Source organism: Oculina patagonica, chromosome 13, assembly GCF_052425735.1.
Source record: "Oculina patagonica isolate OP01 chromosome 13, crgOcupat, whole genome shotgun sequence".
In the NCBI taxonomy this organism is placed as follows: Eukaryota; Metazoa; Cnidaria; class Anthozoa; order Scleractinia; family Oculinidae; genus Oculina; species Oculina patagonica.
The window spans coordinates 9,814,558-9,835,900 of record NC_135770.1 but is presented as its reverse complement, the minus strand read 5'-3'; the positions used below and the strand labels follow the sequence as shown (position 1 = coordinate 9,835,900).

The following is a 21,343-nucleotide window of genomic DNA, read 5'->3' as shown; positions in this document are numbered from 1 at the left end:
CTTGCAATACACGGTGTCTACATTACAAACTAGGTTTTATCACGTTACTAATCGTGATGAACCTAATGTCCATAAGCAAAGCATCGTGGCTGTGTCCAGTAAAGGCTGGTTCTCATATGATCGCCCCGATCGTCTCTGTCGCTTCTGTCGTTTGCAAAGTCTGAGGTGATTGGAGCAAGCAAACTTTTTGAAGCGACAGAGACGATCGGGACGATCATATGAGAACCAGGCTTAAGATGTCTTCAGCACAGCACAAAAGCACTTAACAGTCAGAGTGAATTTAAAATACTTTTGTCTGTTAGGATCGGTACGTGTGTTCGTTTAATAAGCGGGAATTCAATAAACCGAAGTTCGTTATTCTCGTGAAAAGTCTAAACAACGTCTTTAGAAATGACCGGCGCAATTTTGAGGGGTTTTTGTTAACTTCAAATGCCTTAGGCTTTTTTATTCATTCGCCTGGAAAAACACTGGCGAAATACAAAAACCTCCATCGTCGATTGACCTCTCTTTCGGTTTAACACAGTTACTGTTAAATCGCGACTTGCATTCACCGCCATTCCCTCTGTCCTTGTTCTGTATTTCTCCTCTTGTGTAATGTTTGATCGATTGACGGAGTCGTTAAGATGGTGACCATATTCTGCCATGACAATCCGGTGTGTTGTACTTGACGTCCCACATCCAGGGAGATTCTATTAAGAATACAAGCAAGTATAACATACATGTCATATAAATAAATACTGCCATAAATGAAAACCTCTTCTCATCTTACAACCGTACACTTGTTAGGGTATCTTAAAGTGCTCATGACACGAAATCTTTTATTGGCTTTTTTCTTTCGTTGATATGCTTAGATAAAGAATTCAAAGTTAAAATTTGTCCAAATTTTAATCTTCGCTTTCTCCAAAAAAAAGCGGACAGCGAGCCTCTACTCCGAAAATAACAACATAACTACACAAAAGGTACAATATAAGCCAAACTGCAAGAAATTTTTTTTTTTGCGCTTCAGCCATATGTACCACCTTAAGCGCCCAACCTCGAATAAGCGCCCACCCTAAAGGTAGGAAAAGTTAATATATAGATTTAGGCAAGCCAAAAAGCGAAGCTCTCCTTTATTTATTTATTTTTTGCTGGAGTAACAATGTTTTCATTTTGATAAATATGCGGTCAAAGCTTTAATGTATACGCTGGCCCATAGGTGCAAGATAAATATAAATCCATCATAATCTCGAGGCAGAACAACTAATGGCCTAAAAATTAATTAAGAGTTTATTCTCTCCAGCCCTTTCTAAAGAATAGAAAATAGTTTTACGATCCACTTATTGTTTTGCTTGATACAACTCATGGCCAGAATAAAAATTAAGAGTCTATTCTCTGCTTTCTAAGAATAGAAAATAGTTTTACAATTCTCTTATCGTTTTGCTTTATACAAAATGACGTCAATATATTTTGTGGGCATATTCCCGTCTTGCTTTTCTTTCCTTTATTTGTCTTAACATCGGCGCACTGAAATGGGTTGCTCAGTCACGTACGCAAATTTAAAACTTATCTTTTATTTCTTACCGTGTGCAAAATTTAAATTTATTTTGCTCGAGCTTTTTGCTTTGTCGTCGTTTAGCACTTCGAATAACGCCACTTATACTGAATGAATTTCTTCCGCCGAGAAAATGTAAGGCTAAAAGTCGGAATAAACTCACAGCAATAAGAAATAAACTCTCACGGCAAAGGATTAGAATTCGACTTTATTGACGGCCAAAGAAAATCAACTTACGGCAATATATTTCAAAATTAGAATAGTTTTAGGCAACGCCAAAAGCAGCTTGCAGCTCTTCAACAATGAAAAATAGATACTCAGCTTTATGCTTAAATGTCCCTCCAAAAATGCTTGAAAAATTGTAGGGAAAAAGTTTTCCTCCAAAAACGCTTGAAAAATACAGAAAGAAATCGGAAAGCGCGCCAAAAACAAAGCCTCGTTTCGGTTTAAGACCTTTTAAAAATCCCGGATGACTATGGCCGCCATGTTGCACGACGTACGTCGTACGCGCCCGCGAGCCGTGCCGCTAGCCATGATGACCATGAAAACTCAAATTTATGGTTCTGTTAATTTTCTATGGGTATGGGGCTCTGCTCTGCGGCCCTGCGGGCCGCTGGGAGCTCCGCTAATAAGCGCCTAGACTTGCTCCAAGTCGCTCGTTAGATTCGCAGGAGACCGCTGGATACAGAAACGGAGGGAGCGCGCGGGCATGTAAAACAAAATGGCAGAGGATCGTGGCGGAACGAGAGACTTGTCTCACCTGCAGCGCGCCAATTCTGAAATGTGGCGTCACCGGTGGATTTTTCCACCGGTGACGCCATCGAGATTATGTCAATCATATTATTGCGCGCGAACTGAGCGCGCTTTGCTCACCAACTTAGCGCGCGCTGCTCGCGAGACACGGTTGCGTTTTTACCTCTTGAGCAGACTTGCTTCCTTCTCACATCGGCAGTTAAACCAGTTTTGTAACAAAGATTACAAATTTCTTCATTTGTGCCTGTCTCTTTTAAATCTTACAGAAATGAGAGAGCCATCAAGGGCCTTGAGTATGAGTTCCCATAAAAAAGGGAAGAAAATCGCAATTTTAACACACGCCACAGCGCGCGTCAGCTGCACGCGGCGCACGAAACTGACGTCAACACGATAAAAGAAACCAACTCAATGCACACGAAATGATGCAATATTTTCGCGGCAAAAAACGTCAGCTAGAATCGATTTCCTGCAAGTGACACAAGTCGCTCGTTCCGAGCCATTCCTCGGCAAGTGTCATTTGTTTTCCTTTGCGCGCGCGTTCACAGAAATGAATCCCGCGCGATCTCTCGCGCGCGATTTAACTCAAGTGGTCTTTCGCGCTTAATTTCAAAGCGATTTTATTTAAGTAACTATAGATGCAAAGAAAAAACGAGCGACTTGGGGCAAGTCTAATAAGCGCCCAGCCTCGAATAAGCGCCCACCTCGAATAAGCGCCCACTACCAAACTCCAAACATTTTAATAAGCGTCCAGGAAGCTTAATAGAATAAATACGGTATTCTTGTATGTACCTAAACGTTTTCAGAAGTGTCCCTTCAAAATATAAACCCAAACATTTTTGTAACGCAAATTTCAGTCCGAAAATACCCCCCACCCCCACCCCCCTTATATTAGTCTTCGCAGAAAATAAGCCCACCTGAAAGGAGCTTTGAGCAACTATATGTCACGGGCTTATTTTCGGAAATTTACCGTAGTTAGAAGCCTTCCTTAAAAATAAAGTGGTAGTCAAGGCTTCGGTCACCTTAATTAAAGCTATGGGTTTCAAAACAAGCGTGCTAGATTCCAATGATGCGATTTAGATGAAACAAAAGTAACACAACTTACCATCTTTGGTGTAAGGTGAAGGTGGAACATCAAATGGAAGTTGTACACTGCAACTCGACGACTTCTCTTTGCTTTGCTGTTTTCCTTTCACGTGGAAGTACTTGCTGCCAGGATCCTGTCAAGGAAGCCAAGAAGATTGTTCTACAAAATCGAGTCATAAAAAAACTCGAAGCCACCAAGGCGCACAGTGGCGAGTTAGATGTCTTTTATTACAGATTGCACCCGATCTATAGCCTGTTTAATGAATCAAGTCCAACCATTCTGTCGGTCATTTTTTAACCAAAAAAGATGCTTCTGGACCACTATGATTGCAGCTGTTTGCAAAAAAGAGAATATAAAGCCTACCTGGTCTTTTGGCAGAAATAAAACTCCGATCTCGTAGGAACGGATCATTAGTTGCTGACCATTCTTCTCGAGTGTTCCCCAAGCTGCTTTTGACAAATTTGCACTGAAAATACAATGTGTATATAAAATAAGATAAAAAGTAAGTATAACGTAAGAAAATTATGTCGCATCCAAATATAGTGACAAAATTCAGTCAGGGAAGCGAGCTACGTTTCGAAGGATCTATCCAATCAAAAACTAACGCGAACGCTCACGTCAGCATGACGCAACAAGGATACGTCATGTTGTTAGGCAACATCGTTGACAAGATTCAAGGGCTCAGTCAAATGAGTCATCTCAGAGACAGGATTTCGCACTCAACTGGCTGCCTTGACTCCAGGCGCCGTTACTTTTCATCGGTGAAAAGGCGGGAAACTGGGAGCGCGGGGCTTGTTGGTTAGGCAGCTTAACACAGATGTTACAGGTCTACAACTCCACGCGCACTGCGTTCCAACCGAGGAGGGACACCTGGGGCAAGGCAGACAAACTGGTACATGATTATTAAATATTGGTCACCTTGTCATTAGAAACCAGGCCACCTGGTTCCAGTCAGGGGATATCCTGGTGTAGGTTTTAATGTGCGGAGAGGCGCGACTTCTGCCACAGCTACGAGATTTCCAGGAACTAATAAAAAATAAATGTATGTCAGAAATACGAAATATAAAAATAGGTTATTCATGAATCAAGAATTATGAAATTCACTGATATCCTAAAATAAAGTATAAAGAAAGCAAAAAGACGTCTTTTAAATTCGCGCAAGTTTGTCGTACGTAAAGGTGGGCTTCCACTGACGAGTAATAATTTATGTGCGTTTACGTGCGTAAAAAAATTTAGAGACAATGTATGAACGACTTGCGGAAACCTGTACGCAAGTCGTTCATACATTACAAGTATCAAAATTTTTTCACGCACGTAAACGCACATAAAAAATTACGCGTAAGTGGAAATCCAGCATAAGTGTGATTTTTTTTTTGGTTTGCAGCTGAAACTTTTAGCAGATCAACAAGAATTATGAAATCCCAGTAACATCAGAAGTTAACTTACCAAAGAAAACGTGTAAGGTAAGGCTGTTTCACCGCTGTTTTGGAGCTGTATGGCAGAGATCCGCCAGCTAACAGAAAAGAACAATCGGTAGCTCTAAACAGAGTTAACTCTGCTCTAAACTGTGCCAGTATTTTAACAACCAAAAGTTTATTGCCACTTTATATTTCTAAGGCAGACATGTGGATTTAATCTTTGAAGTCGTTCAGTCATTTTACCGAAACTAAACGTAACTTAACGTATACGGCATAACCTTTTCTTAGAAGGGGGTGTCTGTAATTGCTCGCATGGCAAATTTGTTGCGCGTGTGTAAATCCTCCGTGAGAAACATGACCGTTAAATATTAGAGAGACTAAACATGACGTTATACGGCAAACGGCAAACGCGAGCTTGCCTTTCATTTTGGTACCTTTTATGGAATTCTAAAATTAATCCCTCGCAAAAATAGGGGAAAAATCCCACATTCACAACAAACAAAAAACTACTCATTTTCGCGTATGAACGCCAAATGGCAGACGGCAGAAGTTGAATTTTTGCCGTTTGCGGGAAAAATAAACGTCATGCTTAACCTCTCTGAGATGAAGTACCTGGATAGCCTTCCAAACTGTGCCGCACATCGTCTACTGTGGGAAAAAGCTGGAGAGAAAAACGATTTTCAGAATAAAAGCCCAATGTATAATAAGCAAAGGGTGGGTTACAGCTGTAAATTCTAAAAAATTATTTAACTTCAGAGTCAAAACTTCAAGAGACGATGCAAAAAGTAGTATTTCTCACATGTCAAAGACAAGTGCAAGTGTCACTAGTTATAAGGGATGAAAGATTCAACAATTAACTGCTTTAAAAAGTCTGAATAGGACAAACTGGCAACAATCATACACACCAGATGCAGGGCAGGCCTCGACATCATGTTCCCAGAGCAAGTAGACAAGCTTTGTAACCACTCAGAGCACAACCAACGATCTTTGTCATTTCCAAGGGATCCAATGCTAGAAAACTGACCAATTACAGGCCATTTTGAGCTGACGTCATCAGAACTAGGACCGTGCTGGTGTAGTACCTAAAAAAAACGAAAACTATAAGCAAGGATGTTAAACTCAAATCTACAAAATTTTTAGACCGTTTGCAGAAACGAAAGGAACGACACTACAATTACGTCTTTGAATAAATAGAGGGAAAGTATAAGGAGGGAATTGCAAATATGGTTCAATTCTTCGTGGTTGAGTCATTATTCACCTTACGCAGTTTAAGATGGCCCCATTTGGTTTTATTGAGCCCTGTGTGTCTTCCAGGAACTGAAGCTATCAAGCGAACCCTAAAAAAAATAAAACAAAAAAAAATCATCTAACTCTGAACGGCGGTCTTCCCCCCCCCCAACTACGGCCGCGTTTCCCGTTTTCCGCGCTTGACACCGACACGTGCATTTGATCACTGCATTTGAAGTCTCTAAGATGCTGCAACGATCTCTTCTGGCAAATGTTTTATCTTAAGCAAGACTCGAGTTTCGGTCCTTCAGTGGACCTCATCAGTTGCTCCTATGTTAAAGTCTCATCGAATGATTTGAAATCATTCTATTTGCCAGCCAGCGTAATCATGTGCCGCCTGTCGAGCGGGTTTTTTGTCGAGCGGCTTGGTTGGGTACTCCTGATCTATCAATTACCTTTCATCTCATAAGTAACCTCAAAACAATACTTTACTAAGGTGGAAAAACACTACTAAGGTAATGGTGAAGGTCAAGGAGAAGATTCAAACGGACAGTGAACAACGAATCTTAATTGCCCGGGTCTCGGCTCGCTTCGTTTTCCGATCAGATTGGGAACCTGCTCGCAGGTTAGACACAGTGTTTGTGATGTAGCTTCTACATGTACCATTGAAATTGAGTTTCTTAGTTCTTTTAAATTCACGCTGCTGACAGCTTACGTACTGATTTGTTACTTGACTTTTAATTTTAACCATCATAAAAAATATGCCTTGTTCCACATCCTGTTTTGCTTGTGGATAAAAAGTAGACCCTTTATTTAAAACAGTTACCTTGCAGAGGACATATCATGTTGACGGATATGTTCTTTCCACTCATTAAATGCGGAACCTCCATATGCTGCTAGATACTCCTATTACAAAGGAAATGCCGGACAAAGAAGACGAAAATGAATGAAAAACATCAGCTTTTTATTTAGAATTAAGTTACGTTAATGCTATAAATTAAACTACAGTTGAACATTGTTATTTCGAACAGTCTGGGGAAACAAAAAAGTTCGAAACAGCGGGAGTTCGAAATAGCCGATAGCAAATGACTAAAGGGCAAATCCAAGGGAAAACGGGTTTTAGTTCGAAGTAACAGGGAATTCGAAATAACTCAGTTCGAATTAGTGGGGTCTATAAATTGTACATGTATTTAAGCTACAATCTGGGTTTCACTCTAAAGGATGGTGATTAGCCATGTACTATTATATAGCTCATTTTTTATTTTGTATCATTACAGTATTCTTCAGAGACTAAAAATGTTCATTTAAAGACTGAACAGTCAGAGTGAGGGACGGACCATTATTTTTTTGGAGGGGGGGGGGGGGTATGAAAGATATTGAAAAACATTGTTTGCAGGGCCTAGAAAAACAAAATAAATTGTTTGCAAACACGATATGTGTAACAAAAATTAGTTTGCATTTCGAAAAATATGTTTGCAGAGGTGCATAAACTAAACACAAAAAGTTTGCAGAGGAATAATCTTTATAACCCCCTCCACGAAGAAAATAAAGGTCCGTCCCTTAGTTTTGAGTTTCATAACCATTACGTTTAGCGACTTTTTATCGTGAATTATTCTTATGTGCACCTAAAATTTACAGATATGAATTTCTTTCCATATATAACCCCAACAGTTTTTTAAACATTTCTTTTCAGCAAGCCCTTCCAATTTGGGAGGCGTCGTGGCCTAATGGTTAACGCACTGGACTTCAGATTGAGTGGTCAGCCCAGCCGGTCACTGTGTTGTGTTCTTGGGCAAGACACTTTATTCTCATAGTGCCTCTCTTCACCGAGGTGTATAAATGTGTATCGGTGAATTTAATGCTGGAGTAACACTGCAATGGACTAGCATTCCATCCAGAGGGGAGTAGAAATACTCCTAGTCGCTTAATGCTGCAGAAACTGGGATAAGCCCCGGCCTGTATGGGCCGCTCGACACAGACTTTACCTATAGAAACCCTCAAAAACAAATCTGCCAAATTAAGATCTTTATGGAAGTTTTGCTTACCAATAAATCCTCCTTGAAATTAGTTGGTGAAGAACTTTTGGATTGTGATGAAGATGGCTTTGAAAGTTTTGGAAATAATGGACTCATCCAGACCCTGAAAGTACATGGTGCAGCAATAAGACAGCTCTAATCATAAAATCACAAAGCAACAAGGAACTAAGTTCGCTTATTAGGTAAAATCTCTTCTCAAAGTTCCTATTTAAATAAAATTTTATTATTGGCCAGAGAAACCACATGGAATGCCTTAATGTTCTGCTTGTGTATCTCAATCACTCATTCAACCAACCAATCATTCAATCAATCAATAAGTCAATCAGCTGATAATTCGATTGATCAATCAATCAGTCAATCAGTCACTCAATCAGTTAATCAATCAATCAATCAATCAATCAGTCAATCGATGGATCGATCGAAAATTGATCGATCAGTCAGTTAGTCAATCAATCAATCAGTCACTCAATCAGTCAACTAATTGTTTCTTTGTCCATGTGATACCTTAGTTTTACTCTAAAAAAGTCTTTTTATTCTCTGATTCCGTTTAAATTTTTTTAAAAAAACGCGACGTTTCGACTTTGACTTAACGTCATTATCAAGCAAAGAGAATATGTGATAAAATGTATAAATACTAAAAATAGACAATGGAGATTAATTAATAAAAGTTGTGAAGTAAAAAATGTTCAATGTCAAACAAAGTGTTTAGCACGTATGGAGTCCGCCTGCGTATTCAAATACACAGGAATACGCAGGCGGACTCCATACGTGCTAAATAATAATAATAATAATAATAATAATAATAATAATAATAATAATGATCTTTTAACAGGAGGCTCCACTCACTAGTGTGGTTTTCAGGGAGGTCCTGGGATAAAAAATAATGGCATAAAAAAAAAAATAAAAAAAATAAAAAAAAATGAACTAAACTCTTTGTTTGACATTGAACATTTTTTACTTCACAACTTTTATTAATTAATCTCCATTGTCTATTTTTAGTATTTATACATTTTATCACATATTCTCTTTGCTTAATAATGACGTTAGATAAGTCAACGTCGAAACGTAGCGTTTTTTTAAAAAATTTTAAACGGAGTTTATAATGCTTTTAGCGAATGTCTTATCGCAAATTTTTATTATAAAATGTTTACTAAATCGCTACTCATACGTATTCCCTGATTGGTCGTTAAACAAACAAGGACCAGTGTTTTCAAGGGAAGACATGTTCAAAATTCCGATCAAACTTTGGGTTTCTAGTCAGAAGGTTTGCATCATTCATTAATTTTGAGCTAAAAAAAGGTTTAAAGAGAGAGTGGACAATGAAAGTGAAAGCAATACATGAAAATCTCAAAATTATTTATGTAGTAAATAAACATTTTTGTCAGCTGTACCCCTGCGTCTTTTGGTCCCAATCCATGGCAATCAGATTAGCTGTAGTGATGACCACTTTAATACCTTCTTTATACAACAAGAACATCATTTTGCTGAAAATGAATAAAAAGTCAGGTTTAAAGTCTGTCTTCAAGTCTACATGATTTATATTTAGCAAGCTGGCACTTACTGTAACTCTTGTTTCCATAGCATGAAGTGATCACTAGGAGTTACTGTCTGGTTTACCAATCAATTTGCTGGTACCAGGATTCGTACACTTTTTCAGGCCAAAAATTCAAGGACTTTTCAAGGACTTTCCAGGACCCTTCTTGGAAATTTCAAGAACTTTATTTTTCTTTCATGAAATTTACCCCAAATCAACGGTTGATGTGCTTGCTGAAGAACTAAAAAAATCGCTCATTTTGGCGGTCTTCTCAATGCCGTTCAATAAAAAATCAAGGACTTTCAAGGACCGAAAACCAATTTCAAGGACTTTCAAGGCCTTGAATTTTTTATTATGAGATTCAAGGACTTTCAAGGATTTTCGTGTGCGAACCCTGTGGTACAGTTTATACTCCTGGGTGGGGTGGGACAGTTTGAGAGGAACAAAATTTGCCTACCATAAGTTCCATTCTAGAATATATAACGTTCACCATGACAAACCTGTGATGTGTTCCATATGCTTCTAGCCTGGCCTGTCAAAAATGTCAATGATATGTTTTTTTATTACTTCGTTTGACATAAAAGTGAATAGATTATCACTAATATAAAACCCTCATCCCTCCCTTGCATGCCTGTAAGAGAGCTTAACTGAGAGAAGAGGTACTTGAGAAAATATGAAATGTTGGGAGAGCACAAGACAAAGAAAAAATTGTGAGTCCCTGATGGGAATCATATTCACATGCATGGCCTCCCAGGTACTGGTTAATTAATATGACCAACTAACCAACTGAGTTACCAGAGATTTATGGTGATCTCAGCCATTTATTCACCAAGCTACAAATCTACCATCTCTTATTTATTACACGAAGAGGGACTTAACATTTGTAATAGAGCCTTTACAGTATTATTGTTAATTGTACATTGTCACTTACACCAAACAGTGTGATATTTGGATATGGTTCAGCCTCTTTTTGAAGTTCAGCTCTTGCTTCTCTCTGATTTCCATGAACAATAAGCAAAGGTTTGGACCTTAAAAACATACCGGTATTATTACCTCCATTTGTTTAAGAACTTTTGAGTCTTTAAAAAAAGACAAACATGTAAGCTGAAGTGCATTCAATGATGTGTGACACTTTGGAACATAGAAAAGAAATTAGTAAAAAAAAAAAAAAAACTATTTTAAGAGTGTGCCCGTGAGAGAACAGGGCAGAACCAGGTGACAGGTGATACAGCTCATATCACCGATTTCGCCCAAACTTAGCATAAATGTTGGGTATGGTGAGCTATTTACTGTGACAAAACATCAGCTCAAAATATTTTATTCCCTTCAAGTTATGGCACCTTTTGCAAAAATGGCCATTTTTCACTAATTTATGCATATTTAATTAGATGACTTTGATTGACCAGTTCCACAAGAAAAAAAGACTTCTGAAAATAAAATTCCCTGCACTATATTTTGTGGTTTTTAGGCTTTAACTACAATAATTCACTTCAACCGTCCGATTTGATTTCTTCTCCTCAAACGGTCATTTGGAAGGTACACATTTCGTACTGTTGGAAATAGCCTTTAACTAGTGCCCAATATCTCCCATGAGCAACAACTTATATACATTATTCTTACATGGGTAATGAAATCCATCTCTAAACTTCACAAAAATGCCACAAAATGTCTGGGGACTTCAATATTTTATTAGTATTGAGGAACTAAACACACGTAACTTAACGATTTCTTGCTATTTCATCAAAATTCATCGAAACACAGAAGCCATTTATTTGCCTCAATTTGGCATAAAATCGGTACGAAATAGCTAATCAAGCATATATCTATAGATAGCAATCAAAATATTGGCGAAGAAAAGGCAGTTAGGGCATTTTTCGGAGCGTTTTCAGAGCCGATATAAACTTAATTCAGCAATGTTGTGATAGCAAATGTAAAAATAGCAGCGAAAGATTTTCTTCAAAAGCTCGCTCAATTCAACATTTAGGCACATCAGAGTTAAGAAACAAGAAAGTAATACTACATACATGCCACTTATCGACACACAGATGCTTTCTTTTGAAGAATTTGTTCTTCCTCGCTGCACTTCGATCCTTCGATCGATCTCAATTGACATGTACTGTTGCTTTGAGGCGCGATGAACTTAGCCAATACATCGTGGTTCATTCTTCGTGAAAGGTGTAAACAGGTTGTCAATAAAGTCATTCAAAGAGCTGTTCAAAGTTCACGGAAGGACACTTTTTTTCAGCCAGTTTGCATGAAATAAATTTAACTGGAAAATAATAAAGCAACCAGAGTACATTAAGCAACCAGAGTACATCAAGCACCTAGAGTACATAAAGCACCCAGAGTACATCAAGCAACTAGAGTACATCAAGCGAGTAGAGTACATCAAGCAACTAGAGTACATAAAGCAACTAGAGTACATCAAGCAACTAGAGTACATAAAGCAACTAGAGTACATCAAGCGAGTAGAGTACATCAAGCAACTAGAGTACATAAAGCAACTAGAGTACATCAAGCAACTAGAGTACATAAAGCACCTAGAGTACATCAAGCGAGTAGAGTACATCAAGCAACTAGAGTACATAAAGCAACTAGAGTACATCAAGCAACTAGAGTACATAAAGCAACTAGAGTACATAAAGCAACTAGAGTACATCAAGCGAGTAAAGTACATCAAGCAACGAGAGTACATCAAGCAACCAGAGTACATAAAGCGAGTAGAGTACATAAAGCAACCAGAGTACATTAAGCAACCAGAGTACATAAAGCAACCAGAGTACATAAAGCGACCAGAGTACATGAAGCGAGTAGAGTACATAAAGCAACCAGAGTACGTATACATGAAGCGAGTAGAGTACATAAAGCAACCAGAAGCGCGCAGAGTACATGAAGCAAGTAGAGTACATGAAGCAAGTAGAGTACATAAAGCAACTAGAGTAGCAATCAGAGTATATCAAGCAACTAGAGTACATAAAGCAACCAGAGTACATAAAGCGAGTAGAGTACATAAAGCAATCAGAGTACATCAAGCGAGTAGAGTATATAGAGTACATCAAGACACTAGAGTAAACCAAGGAAATAGAGTACATCAAGACACTAGAGTATAGTGCTAATTATATATTGGGGACATAATAGTTCCCCATACATGACGTTCCTACCTTAACTGGGCATCACGCGTCCATCACGCGTGACGACACGCGCGATCATTTGCTTTTCCTCTGCGAGTGTTCGTTGGATGCGTTTGTGATGAAAATGAGAATATTTTCAAATTGTCGTAGGGAAAACTATTTCCTCCGCTACAGCTTGACGTGTTTACCGCAATGTGATGCTGAACAAACTCTAGGGTGCTTACCATTTGTTGGAGAGAACCGGTTGGAATTGAAAGGCTTCTTTCCAAAATTAGCAAACTAACCGAAATAGATGTAGCTCAGTTTCCTGTTACTTCTTTCCGAAGGATGGGAGACTAGAACTGGGAAACCTTACAAATGGTAAGAAAATTTCTGACGTTCCGTCAATTTCCGAAGAGATTTTCCAGAAAAAATGCTGTTCCATTTGACTTTAACCGAAACAGAGTTCTTGATTTTTATGTTCAACGGTCGGCATGCACGGCAACCAAATCAAAATAATTGTTAATGTTCCAAAATGACGCTAAATGGCGGTATAAAACTGCTCCGACGTCTCGGCAATACTGCCTTTTTTGGGGTGGCACCCTGAAGAAGGCAGTATTGCCGAAACGTCGGAGCAGTTTTATACCGCCATTTAGCGTCATTTTGGAACATAAACAATTATTTTTAGCATAAAAGACGCTACACAGTTAAACAAATCAAAATGTCAACGTCTCCCAGTTATTTTCCAGACATTTGTATTTTTTATTGCTTGCTCAAATTCCCCTCCCCTGGCGGAAATAGTGATTAATACCGCGCATAACGATTACATTTTTTGACCAAATTCCCCTACCCCCGGGGCATAAATGGGAAAAATGAATAACTCAGCAAAATTGGAGAATAACGTTTACCACGGGATAAATCACTATCCGGTGGATAGCGAGGTAGGTTTTGTAATCGTAGCAGGTGGTCTTTCTTGCGCAAGTGCTTTAGTTGGGGGAGCGTCTGTGCTGAACTGAACAAAGTATTCACGTACGAAATGCCTTTAGCGACGCAGTCTATATGGTGCAGCAAATATATACATATATCTATAAAGGTGTGAATGTAGAGAGAGAAAACAACAAAAAATAAAACGGGTTTCCCTCGCGTTGACCTCGAAGAAGACAGAAAACTACCTGTGCTGGTTGAAACATTAGCTAATAAGTTTTGCCGTCTTGCGTAGTCCTAGTCTTGCAATAAATTTGTTTAGTGTTAATGCGGGGTTTAAGCTCTTTACAAAAGTCTGCATTCGCGTCTTTGTAACTCACATAGCCACTTAAATTGAGTCGGTGATGAAGAAAATTATCATTTGAAGCCGCAATTCGTCACTTGCAATGTGGGCATTCAGGAGGAAAAATTTGTCCCCATAAAAGCCCTTTTCTAAAACAAAACTGCAGTAATGACGTTTATCGGTAAATGGACAGATGGAGAACTTTGTGGGATCCCGAAAAAGAGAGTGGGTACAAATTCAGTCTCCTAGCTGCCAAAGTGTAATATAATATAGACGATTTGAACAGAAGGAATAGATGTACACAGGCCAGGCTGACAACCTGACCGCCATTTCTTCGAATGTCCATATTCACCCCCTCCCCCACCTCCCAAAAAGACAGAAACAACAAAAAAACAATAAACATACTAGTTTGAACCTGATATAAGATGGAAAAAACTTGCTCTGATTATTTAATGGTTTCCGACATTTCAGAGCTCAATTTCAGAGCATCAAAACCGATTGCATCGCATACATTACACTGCATCCAGTGTATTTCTCATCAACTATTTATCAAAAAAATTCAATGGAGAAGTTGAAAAAAATTCTCACTTTTACAAGAAACGCACACTACTTATAAGGCTAAGATCAAGCCCCGGTTGTTCAGAGGGTAGATAACGCCATCCGCTACTTATTCCAACGAAAACAAACATTTGCGGAGGAAAAGCAAATGAACACGCGTGTGTATAGCTGTGTATAGCTGTGTTATTGAGCTATGTATAGGTGTGTATAGCTGTGTAGGGCTAGGCTATGTATCCCCTCTATGAATATCCCTATATAGGATTTAGTCAAACAACTATATGATGATGACTACACTACGTACTTGCCCCAGTGAACGGCCGTACCGCTGACTGAAACGGCAGGCTCAAAGGTAGAAATACAACATGGCGGCTGTTTATTTTCCAGTTAAATTTATTTCATTCAAACTGGCTGAGAGAAGTGTCCTTCCATGAACTTTGAACAGCTCTTTGAATGACTTTATTTACAACCTGTTTACACCTTTCACGAAGAATGAACCACGATGTATTGGCTAAGTTCATCGCGCCTCAAAGCAACAGTACATGTCAATTGAGATCGATCGAAGGATCGAAGTGCAGCGAGGAAGAACAAATCCTTCAAAAGAAAGCATCTGTGTGTCGATAAGTGGCATGTATGTAGTATTACTTTCTTGTTTCTTAACTTTGATGTGCCTAAATGTTGAATTGAGCGAGCTTTTGAAGAAAATCTTTCGCTGCTATTTTTACATTTGCTATCACAACATTGCCGAATTATATCGGCTCTGAAAACGCTCCGAAAAATGTCCTAACTGCCTTTTCTTCGCCAATATTTTAAATGTTATCTATAGATTTATGCTTGATTAGCTATTCCGTACCGATTTTATGCCAAATTGAGGAAAAAAAATGGCTTCTGTGTTTCGGTGAATTTTGATGAAATAGCAAGAAATCGTTAAGTCACGTGTGTTTAGTTCCTCAATACTAATAAAATATTGAAGTCCCCAGACATTTTGTGGCATTTTTGTGAAGTTTAGAGATGGATTTCATTACCCATGTAAGAATAATGTATATAAGTTGTTGCTCATGGGAGATATTGGGCACTAGTTAAAGGCTATTTCCAACAGTACGAAATTTGTACCTTCCAAAAGACCGTTTGAGGAGAAGAAATCAAATCAGACGGTTGAAGTGAATTATTGTACTTAAAGCCTAATAACCACAGAATATAATGCAGTGAATTTTATTTTCAGAAGTCTTTTTTTCTTGTGGAACTGGTCAATCAAAGTCAGCTAATTAAATATGCATATTAAATTAGTGAAAAATGGCCATTTTTGCAAAAGGTGCCATAACTTGAAGGGAATAAAATATTTTAAGCTGATGTTTTGTCACAGTGAATAGCTCACCATACCCAGCATTTATGGTAAGTTTGGGCGAAATCGGTGATATGAGCTGTATCACATGTTGCCTGGTCCTCTTATGGACACACTCTTAAGTGTCAAAAAACTAACAATAAACAGATGTTTCAGGCTTGGCCCTTCTTCAGTGTTCTGATCTGAAATGCCAATGTTTAAACGTTAGTTGTGCCATACAAAAAACAACGGCTAGCGTGCACGCATGACATGCCTGCATGAATAATTATAAACACAGATAATTGGTTTTAAAATGATGTTAAATTAATGTAACATTCGAAGCATACTGTAGATATGTGCAGGATCAGAAACATGTGAGCTGCCTTGGAGTCAGTTGTTTTGTCTCCAAGTTCGCATTCAAGGCAGAATATTATTTGCAGCAATGGCATTGGAAACAGTTACCTTATTGTTACTTATTTTCGCGGGTCTTAAGTTTTGCGAATTTCAAAAATTCACGAAATTAAAGACCCACGAAAATTTATTTCAAACGTTTTCTATTGTATTTTTTATGTTAATTACGTATTTTTGGCCAAATCGCGAAAATTAAGTCCCGCGAAATATGCCCGTTGCATTTTCGCGAAATTAAGTTCCCGCGAAAATAAGTAACAATAAGGTACGTGTATGTTGAGTTACATGTAGGCAGCGATTTGCAGGTGATGTATGTGATTTCTTAACCAATTACATTGTAATACTAGTGGTACCTATCGGTAGAAATGCCAATGAGTACAACGGGAGATCGAGAGAAGAAGGGAAGATAATTGTAAATGTTTGGCTGAAAGTACGCATTATGATTTTGGTTCGATCAATAAACATTGGGTGTTTTCTTTGAAAATCTTGAATGTTTCTGGAATAAAATGCGATTTTGTGAAGGCTAAATGAGGGAAAAGTTCTAAAATAATGCCGTGAAAGTAGTGAAGATTCAGTGAGAAATCTTCTAAACTCCATGTTTTTGAGAGTTTCAAGCCATTGTTGTTCGATGCCGCTTTCGCTGCTGTTTTACCTTTTTTTAAGTCCTAAAGGTCTTAATCAAAGTTGCTATGACCCACTGAACTCGGAAAATAAATTACGAACTGAAAAAGCAAACTTTTACAAAGATTTGCCAAAACAAATCATTTTAAACTTTCCACACTGCAGTTAAATCCACTCAACACGTAAGTATCCAACAAATTTGAGGTTTCATCTTTGTGGCCAAAGATGGAACAAGTTTATTTTATTTTACTACCACCGTTCCGAGAATAATTCATCACGCGCAATGCGTGACGTCTCAAATGTCATGTTAAACTGTTGTTGTTGAGACAGCTTTAAGGAAAATTCAAGGCCCGGTCGTCCGAGAAAAAAAAAGCTAGACACTCCAGTAAAAAAATGAAGTATAGGGCATTTATTTTATAAATTCGAGAAACGAAAAAAAACTCTAAATAGCTCTCTTCTGATCGATAAAATCCACGACACCAAATTCGTTTCCGTGTTGTTTTCATAGCCAGACCTAACTTAATTACGCATGCAAATTTATATGATTTCGAAATTTTCGAAGCTTTGGAAATTTTAAAGCTTTGTAATGCATTTCTTGCCTTTATCTTAAATGAAATTAAATTCTAAACAAAGTTTAATTCAAGTTTCTTTCGTATTTCAATCTCTAGTTCGGGAATTTTGGCTTTTTGAAGCGAACAGATTTGAAACCTCTTTGTTATCTGACACGCATCTTGTCTGGGGATTTTAGTTGCCAATGCATCATGCACGTGCTAAACAAATTAGTAGCGCGCTGATTGGCCAAACTACAACAAAGTGTGCACGTGCTGAACAGATTCTGCTGAACGGATTGACTAAAAACATCGGAAATTGTGTTTTCGACAACTTCCGCCTACATCCTAATATGGTCAAAAAAATATCACTGACGGAAACGGATTACATGAAAATCGAGCTGAAAGATTCTGAGATTTTTTCTGCATAGCCCTCACACTTTGCCTCACACTATGCACGGCTCTATATACTGCCGCCGAGACAGGCTCGCGTTTTCGCTCGCCTGTCTCGTTGGCAATCAATATTTTTTTATTGGTTACCTTTTATCTTTAGGATACTGTTCAATCAACCATGGGATGTCAAACATGTAGTTGAACTGGAAGAACAACAATCATGGTTTTACATTTTCAAATTTTGCAGCACTTACAATGCCTAGTGGAGTCGGGAATGCACTTTTCTCAAATGCATTATTAATTCATCAAGTTAAACAAGTGGGCAGTTATGATAGCTCATATAAACTAGCAGATCTTTACAATTTCATTTCTCTGCTAATTTCTTAGTTTTAGTTTTAATTTATTGGATCATTTTTAATTTTTTAAGTTTTTTTAAAAAAAAAAACTTTCAAAAAATTATTTAAAAGTTTTGTTTCAGATAAGTTAGTGCCACATTTCCAAACACCTTCAATAGCGAAGTGCGCGAGTGACGTCACGACTCAGACAAACAAACCGAAATGGAGGACAATTTTCCTAAAGCACTTTCTATAGCAGCCGGTATTCCTAAAACACTTTTATAAAACAAAAAGTTCGCCTAGATTCCTTCTACTTCTCTCAGAACACACTGATGTTTTTTGAGCCTTGTGGCAGTTATATTCTATTTGCATTCTATTTTTAGACCTTGCACGCTTCGCTATTAAATCAGTTTTTTTGCTTGCTTGTTTAACTATGTAATTGAAAGATTTTTGAAATGCAAAATCTATTTTACAGGGGACGCGAGTGCATTATTTTTATTTATTTATAAACAGGTGTATAATTACCTGAGCTGAAGCCTCTAAGTCACCCATCTTATTTGAAAGGATATCTACAAAATAACAGGGTAGTTAAGTAACTTCAGTTGGCATTTTAAGTGTCTGGCAAAATCATTATGTCATGTTCTCTTGTACAATCTTGCAAAAATCATGCAAGTCCCTGCAAAGATACTTCAGGTCCCTGCAAAGATCCTTAAAGATCCTTAAAGATCCCAAAAGATCTTAAAGGACCTTTAAGGATTCTGAAGGATCTTAGCAAGATCCTGAATGATCTTTTAAAGGATCTTGGAAAGGAGTCTTTTAAGATCCTGTAGGACCCTAATGAAATCTTTGAGGATACTGAAGGATCCCTTAAAAGGATCTTCAAGAGGATCTTTGTCAGGAATGGCATAAGATCTTTATAAAATCCTCTTGAAATCCTTGAAAAAGATTGAAGATTAAAAGATCCTTGTCTTCGAGGATCTTTACAGGACCTTTGCAGATCTTTGCAGATCTTTAAAGGTCTTTGAAGATCTTGCAAAGATTTTCACCAGGGTAAAGGACTTGTATGGCTCTATCATATACCTTTAATGCCAATTGCTAAATTTCTGGCATTGAATTCTGATGGAATTCCACGCACACTGGTCAACAAAAATGGCAAACAGCTTTCATCCTTGCTTTTGGTATTTCTTGAGGGTGATGATGATGATGATGTACTTGCAGTTGTGTTATCATCTATCTTCTGCCGTTTGGTTGGAGGAGACTTCTCTAACTCATCATAATCATCATCAGTGTCAGAGTCATAATCTGCAGAAAAAGTTAAAACAAGTACCGTCACAGTTAAACCAAGGAACAAAATATATAACCTGGGCATTTCTATAATATTATTGTTCAAACATACTTAGAGTTCTTCCATTTTAGTTGGATGCACACTTAAGACAATTAGAACCAAATTTTAGACTTTTAGATGCTTAGCACCCTGTTATATTAACAATCTTTCTCACCATATTCTAAGATCAAAATTTATATTTTTTGTCTTAGTTTGTATCTACAAAATAGTGAGTGGGGGGGAGGGAGAAGGGAGAGACAGGGGGGACTGAACTTCCCACTTCCCGTACCTAACACTCCCAGTTCCCACCCCTTTCTTAATGGTTTTCACCTCTTTATGCTGTTTCTATTTGCAAAATATTACACCGCAATGCAAAAGTTTCCCAATTTCTCCTAGTTCCTGCCTCCTAGGGAAATCTGGCTTCCTGCCCTCTCCAATCCTCTCACCTTCTGGACAGTTTCTACCCCATGTGCTCACAGATTCCTGCTTGTCTGCCCCTCCCCACAAAATAAACTGATCAAAAGTACAAACTTGTTGATTAGAGTCAATCACAAAAACAAAGTCATAACTTAAGAAAATTTACTGAGTTACATGTAAATCATAGTTGGTAGAGAAGACTGGGTATGAAACCCACCTAACTTTTAAGTTCCAAACTATAATGTATCTTTATTATAAAGATGTTGAGTTACCTTATCATGTGCCATTCATGGTGCACAACTTAAAATGAAAATGAATTTTGATTCCCTGCCAGTAATATACTTTTTACTGTTATTGTTGTGCTATTGTTATTGCTGTTTCTCATTTCAAAAAAATTAATGCACCTATCAAGGTTAAACTGAAAGGAAGATAGCCAGGCGTAGGTGAGCATTTGTACTTACCTGTAGCTTAGCGTCATTCCCAGGGGGCTTTTCCCTCCAGGGTCAAGGTTGACATGTAGCTGAGATTTCCTGTTCAAATACCCCACCCCCAAGGCCCAGTTGCATAAAGCGACTTAAGATTAAGTGGGATTTTCTACAAGCATTCTCTGTGTTTCCAAAGGTCTTCTTGCACGCTATTACGGGTAAATCAGCCAAAGGTGGATTAAAGAGTATGGGAAACACATTACCGGTGCAAAAAAATCCTTAGCAACACAGAGAACAGCTGAACAAATTCCACTTAGTCTTAAGTTGCTTTATGCAACAGGGCCCTGGATCTGTGTGGATGTTTCAAACAGTCACTAATAAAATTTTGCTGGAAAGTCCACAACAGTCATAAGTCGCCACCGCAGCTGTCAAATCACCTCCCTATGCCCAGCCTCCCCCCTACCCCCAGCAGCTTAACATTGATAGGTGCATAATGAGCTTATCATTTACTTGCTGTTCCATATACAAGTATTATTTTTTGGTTTATTTTCCCCTGATAAAAGCTTGAGGATATTTGGTTACCCAAGTAAAAATAAAATGACTTGCTATTACATGCCACTACGTTATTGTTCTGCTTCCCTGTACTTGCTTATTTTTTTACATAAGCTCAATTTATATCGATTAATTAATAAAAATTATAAGAAAACTGTATCATCTATACCTGGGTGCCGATACTCCTCAAAATGAGCAGGATTCTTACGATAACACTCGGCTCCATACTTGCAGACCGGTCGAGTGTCGCTCTTTCTATCTCTTGGCTTTTTCCCACTCATTACGAAAAGTAGGGAATTCAGAATTTCAAACTTGCTTAAGCTTTTTTAATTCAGTACAAAGCGAGAAGTCCCTTTATAACTGAATAATTTTTCGATCAATTTTCTAGTTTCACAGCAATAAACATTCAACTTTTGCCGCCATCTTGTTTCTGTCCAAAACCATTGCGGGCGCAGTATTCGCATGCGCAATATGAAGCCCGCCA

General features: G+C 38.1%; 1 protein-coding gene across 1 annotated transcript; it reads right to left on the bottom strand.

Annotated features, from left to right (window-relative positions):
• Positions 1–331: 331 nt before the first annotated feature.
• Positions 332–21,283, bottom strand: LOC144636706 (tyrosyl-DNA phosphodiesterase 1-like). Its single transcript, XM_078495898.1, has 17 exons — positions 21,029–21,283; positions 19,222–19,443; positions 18,667–18,710; positions 17,954–18,009; positions 10,515–10,611; positions 10,084–10,115; positions 9,441–9,533; positions 8,059–8,152; positions 6,840–6,919; positions 6,045–6,123; positions 5,692–5,868; positions 5,399–5,447; positions 4,815–4,881; positions 4,287–4,394; positions 3,732–3,834; positions 3,387–3,501; positions 332–689 (listed from the first exon to the last, which is right to left on the bottom strand). Exons 1-17 carry the CDS (start codon positions 21,138–21,140, stop codon positions 619–621), a joined length of 1,599 nt encoding a protein of 532 aa, XP_078352024.1. The 5' UTR covers positions 21,141–21,283; the 3' UTR covers positions 332–618.
• Between the last annotated feature and the right edge of the window lie 60 nt (positions 21,284–21,343).

Excerpts from the sequence above, each read along its gene's own strand:
- LOC144636706 (XM_078495898.1), bottom strand. The coding sequence starts at position 21,140 with ATGAGTGGGAAAAAGCCAAGAGATAGAAAGAGCGACACTCGACCGGTC. Across the intron at positions 10,612-17,953 it reads CAGTATCCTAAAGATAAAAG|GTCCAAACCTTTGCTTATTG; the intron begins GTAACCAATAAA and ends TATGTTTTTAAG. Across the intron at positions 8,153-9,440 it reads TGGGACCAAAAGACGCAGGG|GGTCTGGATGAGTCCATTAT; the intron begins GTACAGCTGACA and ends ATGTACTTTCAG.